Raw genomic sequence first — 8,161 nt, 5'->3', positions numbered from 1 at the left:
AAGAAGTAAAATGAGGAGGTCATATGATCTGAATTGAATGTTGATACATCCATTCATGGTCTTCAAAGTTCTCTGATTGCTTCATCTACCAACATGTTACACTGTTTTCAGTGAAATCATATTAATAGTGTCCATCCTCAGTTTTGTGTGCGTTGCTTTAGCTTTACAGTATTCATAATTATGCTTGAGCAAAGCTTTAGTGTTTAAGATGTCAAACGAAGCAAAATGAGGTTTTATGACCTGAAGTATCTGATGTTGATACATACATGGTCTTCAAAGTTCTCTGATGCTGCTTCCTGTGCATGTATTTCCATCTAAGCTTCCTGTGCAGGTTTGTCCCCATTGGTAGTATTGTTGTCATTCCTTTTGCATGAGTTCGTTATGAACCAACATGTTGTCATATGCTTACCTAAGGCATCCCTTTGTCTCAAGCAAATTTGAACTAAGTGTGACGGTCTCCTGGACAAATATATGGTTTTCAAGTAAATATGTCAGCATCCCTATTTTATCGTTTCTGTTGAAGAGCGAACAGATTGTACTCCATTGCTCTTAACATTTCCAGAATGGCTAATAGTGCCAACAAATTTGTTCTATAAAATGTCTAGCTAGTTAACACTTGGTTATATTTGGGAATTGATAACGGGTTTTGCAACAGACTGCCTAAATGAACAGTTCTGTATTGGTTTGTTGATTGTTCTGACATACCCACATCACAGTACCAAAGTATACTGGCAAATTGTTGCGTATCGCACCAGGTGTACAAAGTCACAGCTCTGCAATTGGTCATGGGTGAAATTGGTTGCTCTAGTAGATGCATCGTGCATCAGATCAGTGCCTAGAGACAATATTGTACTTTAGAGAGGAAGAGTTGTTTACCCAGGTCATCGACTGATCAGCTCCATAATTTTACGGATCTCTTTTGTAGCAGCTACCTTGTTGTATTCAGTACTCTATCATGATGTATGATCTGACATATGTAATGGGGTAATTCGATGTATGATGCTGTATTTGTTCTGATGAATGAACCTCGAGTATTCCAAGTTATATGTTTACAGCAGTTGGGCTGTTCTCTTCATTATATGTTCTCTTCGTCGGCACCCCGCGCAACTAGTTTGCATATAGCACATCTCAGAGGAATCTTGTCCATTGTGCATCATTTAGCACATGATCCATCAGCTGCCCTGAATGGAGCTAGCTTAATCAGAGAGTTAGCACATCAGGAGCAAACATAAACAGCTACAAAAAGACAACTATATCCTTAATTTTAACATTTGTGATTTCCAATTTAATACATAGCATCTATTGGGAAACAAAATCAATTTTCTCAACATACACAGCCAACTTGTTTTCGAGATGAGATCAGAGAACCAGTTCCAACGTTGCCATAATCTTAACGCGGACATAAATTTACTCCCACACGAACAAAACATACAGTTCAGAGCAATACATTGCTAATAAACATGACCCAAACACTGTCGAGGGGCCTCTACAACAGTGATCACTTTACCATAGCGTTGCGATACACGACGAACCCAATCACGAATCTTGTACTCAGGTATGTATATGTTCAATGAGTTCTTGCCGTATGGCGTCACCAATGGTTGGATGGTCACATTCTCAAGCGCAGTGCCATTTTCCAGAATGCCACACAGCAGCTCGACCTGAGGCCGGTAAGCAATGGAACCCACTCATGTAGACCGTCTTGAGGCGATCAAGGCTGCACATACGGAAGGAGGCTTCCTCACCATGCCAGCAGTGGCTACCACCCGCCACAACATAAGACATCTGTTTCCAAAAGATTGATAAATGGCATGTTAATCTGGCTAAATTGATGGGATGATACTGTTCGTAACCAAAGGAAGAAAAAAAAACAAAAGCAGGAAATTACTCGCATGCAATTGCAGCGTCTCCAATCTGGGTGCAGAATCTAAATAGTGAGCCAGCAGCAGAAGTCTAGCGTGGTTATTTGGACCCCTGGTGAAAATAGTTATTCTACAAGTCAGATGCCTCAAATTCAAAAACATGCATGCCGGTCTTGTCAACTTGTGCACCTTAAACATGACCAAAACAAATAAGGAAACATTTACACACCAATAAAATTACGAGGTGAGCAAAGATAATGATAAACAGCTGGTACCTGTGAGGACCAGACTGGTCGATCTTCCATCATTTGTGTATGCACGTTTAGCACCTTCGCTGTGGAAATACTGGGAATTCCAGTGATGGCATGACTCAATGCTCTATTATTGTCTCGGTCAAATAATGCCTTGTGAAACTTGAGGGTTACCTCCTCTAGTGTTGGGCGACCATGAAGCACTATAGGAATTACATCACCTTGGTACTCGAAATGAGAAAGATCAGGAACATGAAACTCAACCATCTGGACACATATATTGGAACGAATTAGCAAATGATTAAGTTTATCGAGTTGGTGTGGTATATTCAGATCAGTTACACCGGAGCAGGTGATGAGCTCCAAGTCCTCAAGACTAGAACAATTTAATAGCAAGCCTGGAAGATCTCCAATTATATGAACACAGTGCAAATGAAGCTTCTTGAGTCTCATAAAGCCACAAATAACCAAGTGTGGCTCTATAGAAACATTGGTGAGAAACAAGGATTGGATAAAAGGGCCATCTTGAGCATCTAAAGCCTCAAGAGGGAAGCGATAAACATTTCTGGTTGGTCCTACATTATTCCTCTTCGGCCACAGGTTCATATCAATAATCTTAGCCTTTGATGCAGTTGCAAAGCGAATCCACCTATCAATATGATCTGAGGAGTTGTCCCGAAGGCTGCACCTGATGCTGAACTTATTGAGCCCTATTCCACCGTGCTGCTGAATAATAGAATTTACTGTCTCGATGAACACTGCGCTTTCTATTTTGATACTATCATCATTAGTGGACTGGTCGGCGGCGCCATCAAAGCAAAGGTTAGGGAAATGTGTCCAGAGCATTCTCCAGTTTCTCGAAAGAATGCTTGTCCTTGCAGCCTCTTTTAGTGGCAGCAGCGACAATACAACAAGTTGAATTTCCTGTGACAAGAACGGACAATAAAGATCGAGTTATGATCAAAACTACCTGATAGGCATGATAATCATAAGTACTCATGATTCAGGACAGACAACGATTAAAGTATGTATGCCAAACTTCAGTGAGGTTCTAAATTGTTGGCAGGAAAATCTAAGCACACAAAAATCCAACAGTGAAACTGGTAATACAATGCAAAGGAACCAAAATACTAAAAGAAATGCATCTACCACCACCAAATTCAGCTAGGATGGAATACTGGAGCCCAGATGATTTTACATTTTATCAAACTCCTGGCAACATGGTGAACAGAGTGAAGGTAAAACTATGCCCGATCGTGCTACGAAGAGTTAGACCCATTTCAGAACACTGGAAATAACCAGCTTGAAATTTGGACATGAGATGCACGGGAGAACCGTATGCTGTATGGGGAGAATGTACTAGATATGGCGCAGGGATCTAAAACACAGTTAGGAACAACCAGGTTGATAGTACAGATGAGGAAATACTGGCTTCTCATGAAGTCGTCCTCAAAGGCTCAAACATTGGAGAATCCAAGATAATAACTTCATTGTTGTTAATTTTTTTTCTCCTACAGCCCCAATCCATTCGGATCCAGCGAAGAGGAGCGGAGACATGAGAAGGAGCTTACCTCGGGGAGATCCTCCAGGTGGAAGGAGGAGGAAGGGCCGAGTGCATTGCTGACGCCGCGGGGGTGCACCAGCCTCCTCAGCTTGCCCGCCGCGTACTCCTCCATCCAGCGCTACTGCTGAAGGCGAGCAAGGCAGCGGGACTAGCGGATATCCATCTCCGATCCGGGATCCCTTCTTCTACAAACGTTATTTGAAGGACCTGACCACATAATTACATAAAAGTTCTCAAGATAAAACAAAAAGGACCAGCTCCAAGACTTTCACTGCCATAATCCTAACACGGACACAAATTTACTCTCATGGAAACAAAGCACGTACAGTAAACAACACACTTTTGCTCACTCACTCAACCCTAAGTAAATACAAGTTGTATGCACGGCACTACGACCACCGCCGTCGATGGGCTTTTACGACAGTGATGGCTTTACCAAAGCGTTCCGAGGCACGGTGCGCCCATTCACAAATCTTGTCCTCAGGTACACCTATGTTCGCTATGCTATCAACATAGAGCGTCACCGTTGGTTCAATGGTTACATGCTCAAGCGCAGCACCATTTTCCAGAATGCCATGCAGCAGCTCGACCTGAGGCCGGTAGCACCGGAACCCGCTCATGTAGACCGTCTTGAGGTGATCTAGGCGGCGCATAGGGAGGATTCCCTCACCAGGCCAGCAGCGGCTGCCCATCACATGGTATTGCATCTGTTTCCCAAAGATTTGATAAATCGCATGTTAATCTGGCTGAATCGACAGGAGGCTAATGTTCGTCTACAAAGAAAGAAAAGCAAAAAGAAAACAGCAAAGTACTCACATGCAGTTTCAGTGTCTCCAGTTGGGGTGCACAATCCAAGCAGTGAGCCAGCTGAAGAATTCCAGTGTGCGTATTTGGGCTATTAGTGAAAATAGTTATTTCACAGGTCAGATGCCTCAAATTCACAAACATGAATGTCGGTCTTGTCATCCTAGGCACCTGAAAACATGACCAAAATAAATAAGAAGACATGAACAAACTGTTTGAACAATTATGGGGGCAAGTAATGATAGAGACCAGGTACCTGCGAGGACCAGATCGGTTGGTCTTCCTGCATATAAGCACGTATGTTTAGCTCCTTGACTGCCGAAATACTGGGAATTCCGGTGATGGCATGGCCCAGACCTTTATTGCTGACTTGTTCATGCAACGGCATCTGAAATGTGAGAGTTACCTTCTCTAATTTTGTGCAACCATGAAGCACTATAGGAATCACATCCCCTTTGTATCCAAAATGAGTAAGACCGGCAACATGAAAATCGACCTTGTGGACACACATATTGGAAATTAGCAAATGTCTAAGTTTAGCTAGTTGGTGTGTTATATTCAGATCAGCCACACCAGAGCAGGCAATAAGCTCCAAATCCTCAAGAATAGAACAATTTAATAGCAACCCTGGAAGATCTCCAATTATTTGAACATGGTGCAAATGAAGCCTCCTGAGTTTTGTAAAGCTGCATATATCTGAGAGTGCCTCTATAGAAACATTGGTGAGAAACAAGGACTGGATAAAAGGGAAACCCTGAGCACTTAAAGCCTCAAGAGGGAAGTGATAAACGTTTTCAGTTCGACATGCATCGTTCCTTTTTGGCTGCAGGTTCAGATCTATAATCTTAGCCTTTGCTGCACTCGCAAAGCAAATCCACCTATCAAGATGATCTGAGGAGTTGTTCTGAAGGCTACACCTGATACTGAACTTATTGAGCCCTATTCCACTGTGCTGCTGAATAATAGCATTAACCGTCTCAATGAACTTTGCCTTTTCTATTTTGACACTATCCTCATCAGCAGACCCACTTTTGGTGCCATCAAAGCATAGATTAGGGTGCCATGTCCAGAGCTTTCTCCAGTTTCTCGATACAGTGCTTGCCCTTGCAGCATCTTTCAGTGACAGCAGCGATAGTACAAGAAGCTGAATCTCCTGTGATAAGAAAGGTCGATAAGAGGACTTGAATCTGGATCAAAACCACCTGATAGGCATGATAGTCGCAGAGTACTCGAGAGTCAGGACACACAATGATTGAAGTGCACATATTGGATTTCAATGTTCTTTGTAAATAAAAATCAAGCACATATGCACGCAAATTGGACATTGAAACAGATATGAAAGATAGTGCAGAAACCTAAAACACACCAGGGAGACATTTATTTCTACCAAATTAGCTAAGCTAGCATGTTGTCCAGACGATCTTCAGATTTTCAGTAAGCCAGCAAATTTCAGTAAGCTAGCAAATTTCAGTAAGCACGATGAATGCGGTGAAGAGAAAACAAATCTACATCAGATGTTCATAAACGAACTAGGCCATCTGAAACTCAATGCAGCATGAGTAGAATTAATTCAGACATCATTGCCGCACGAGGAGATAGACAAACAACTAGAGATGTGTGGTTGAGCCTGATGAACATTAGTAAAAAGAAAGAAAGAACTTGTCGGTACTGAGCATGCTCGTTCGCCTCCCCAAGAATCCAGAGACAACAGTAAGCTGGACACCGTATCGCCCAATCAGCGTGCAGGTTCGTGGGGGGCCGGGGGAAGCGATGCAGCAACGACACTGCAAGCTCGAAAATGATCCACCGAATCGCTCGCTAGCCACACCATCGACTCGCTTCGGTGCCCCCCTAACCCCACGCAGCGATGGGAAAGCGGAATCGGGTAAGGGGAGGGTTCACCTCGGGGAGGGCCTCCATGCGGAAGGAAATGGATGGAGTCGGCGGCGGAGCGAGCGCGTCGCGGACGCCGCTGCGGCGCTCCATCCGCCACGGCTTGGTCGCCGTCGCCGACTCGCCGGTGCTTCGCCGTTTCTGCTGGCACCGGTGGTTGACCAGCCTCTTCCGAAGAAAAGGAAAAATGGGCCGAGATTTCACCCGATACTAGACGATTGCGGGTTCGAAAGGCTGAACGGGCTTCCAGTGACAACGGAGGCCCAACTGAGGATAGCAGGCAGGCTACCATCCTCTAGAATTCAACAAAAATCAGTTTATCAGATACCCTGCAGTGATTGTAGTAGTACTCATGCAGGGATAGATACTGTCATGCAAGGTCTTAGTATGGTATTTCTGGAACATGTCAATTGTGTCTTCGTCATTATAGTATTAACTATGTATTCATTGTTATAATTAAAAAAATTTATTACTGTTTTCTTCACTCAAACTCTTTAAAGGATTTGATATTACTGTGATATAAGAAGAATATAATGAATCCAATCGGCTTTTATTTAGCCTACGCAAGGTTCGTTTTTGAAAGATCACTAGCAACATTTTGCAAGGCCAAATCCATCAATGTGCAAAAAAGAAAAAGAAGAAACATATTGGGCATTTTGCAACATCTGCATGTAGAGCAATTAAAAGTTTAAGATAGACTCGATGCTCCTAGAGGCGGACACACATATGAATTAATTTATTTTCTCCTCCGTCAATTTTAATTCTTATTGGAACGAAGCCCTTTGTTAGCAGTTAGCACTTAGCACCAACCGGACCAGTTGATCATCAGACGGCAGCGAACAATAACTCCTGCATGCGCGGATTTGTGCTGATGATGGGGTGGTGTTGACAACAGAAGCAATGGCGCAGGTCTTCTTTGAATACTTCGACAGGCTGCAAAGATCGGCGGTGATGCTCAGGGTGCCGAAACTGTTGCTCACGCTGGACATCTCGAAGGCCTTTGACACTATCTCTTGACAATTCCTGTTAGAAGTGTTACAAGCTTGGGGTTTCGGCGCACGGTAGCGCGACCGGATCTCTATCCTATTGTCCACGGCGTCCACGAGAGTGCTGATCAATGGGCAGCCGGGTCAGCCGATTGAGCACCGCGGCGGCCTACAGCAGGGCGATCCATTATCACCAATGTTGTTCATCATTGTTATGGATGTGTTGAACCGACTCTTCTGCAAGACGATCGAAGATGGGGTTCTACAACCGATGGGTTTGCCTGCTATCAGGCACCACTGCAGTCTCTATGCAGACGATGCTATTTTGCTGGTGGCACCAGCTACAGCAGGTGGTGAAGCATATTTTGCAGATCTTCACCGATACGTCCGTGTTGTAGATCAATTTGGATAAATGCTCGGTCACACCTATCTTTGGCGACAAATAATGGCTGCAGGAGTTTCTGTCGGTACTGTCCAGTCCAGTTCAACAATTTCCAATCAAGTATTTGGGGGCGCCATTGTCAACCAAGGCCATGTCTAAATCCCAATTTAGGCCACCTATCGAAAAGACCGTGGCTAAGTTACCGGCATGGCAGGGTTTGCTGCTGGCCACGGCCACCTAACCCTAGTCAAATCGACGCTATCAGCCATGCCAATCTACTTGATGATGTCTGACAAGCTGACGCCGTGGGTCATCAAAGAACTTCCTGTGGATAGGAAAGGATACTGCTGTCTGTGGGAAAAATACTGTGGCATGGGCTACTATTTGTCGTCCGACAAATTGGGGTGGTTTGGGCATCA

General features: G+C 44.0%; 2 protein-coding genes across 7 annotated transcripts; both read right to left on the bottom strand.

Annotated features, from left to right (window-relative positions):
• Nucleotides 1–1,255: 1,255 nt before the first annotated feature.
• Nucleotides 1,256–4,168, bottom strand: LOC101772742 (F-box/LRR-repeat protein At3g59200). 6 transcript variants are annotated; one of them, XM_004972844.3, is made up of 5 exons: nt 3,685–4,168; nt 2,288–3,037; nt 2,138–2,207; nt 1,889–1,974; nt 1,478–1,785 (listed from the first exon to the last, which is right to left on the bottom strand). In XM_004972844.3, exons 1-4 carry the CDS (start codon nt 3,787–3,789, stop codon nt 1,928–1,930), a joined length of 972 nt encoding a protein of 323 aa, XP_004972901.1. In that variant the 5' UTR covers nt 3,790–4,168; the 3' UTR covers nt 1,478–1,785; nt 1,889–1,927. The 6 variants fall into 6 exon arrangements, 5 of the variants coding, with proteins under 5 accessions (XP_022683376.1, XP_004972901.1, XP_012702589.1 ...); XR_215373.2 differs by having other exon boundaries at nt 1,256–1,785; nt 2,138–3,037; XM_012847135.2 differs by having other exon boundaries at nt 1,889–2,051; nt 2,138–3,037.
• Nucleotides 3,958–6,553, bottom strand: LOC101773558 (F-box protein At1g60400). Its single transcript, XM_004972845.3, has 4 exons — nt 6,384–6,553; nt 4,738–5,634; nt 4,494–4,652; nt 3,958–4,384 (listed from the first exon to the last, which is right to left on the bottom strand). Exons 1-4 carry the CDS (start codon nt 6,465–6,467, stop codon nt 4,067–4,069), a joined length of 1,458 nt encoding a protein of 485 aa, XP_004972902.1. The 5' UTR covers nt 6,468–6,553; the 3' UTR covers nt 3,958–4,066.
• Nucleotides 6,554–8,161: the final 1,608 nt, after the last annotated feature.

The sequence above is a fragment of the Setaria italica genome, chromosome VI (genome assembly GCF_000263155.2).
Source record: "Setaria italica strain Yugu1 chromosome VI, Setaria_italica_v2.0, whole genome shotgun sequence".
Lineage (NCBI taxonomy): Eukaryota > Viridiplantae > Streptophyta > Magnoliopsida > Poales > Poaceae > Setaria > Setaria italica.
Note: the sequence above shows the minus strand (reverse complement) of the source record. Positions and strands in the feature narration are given on the sequence as shown.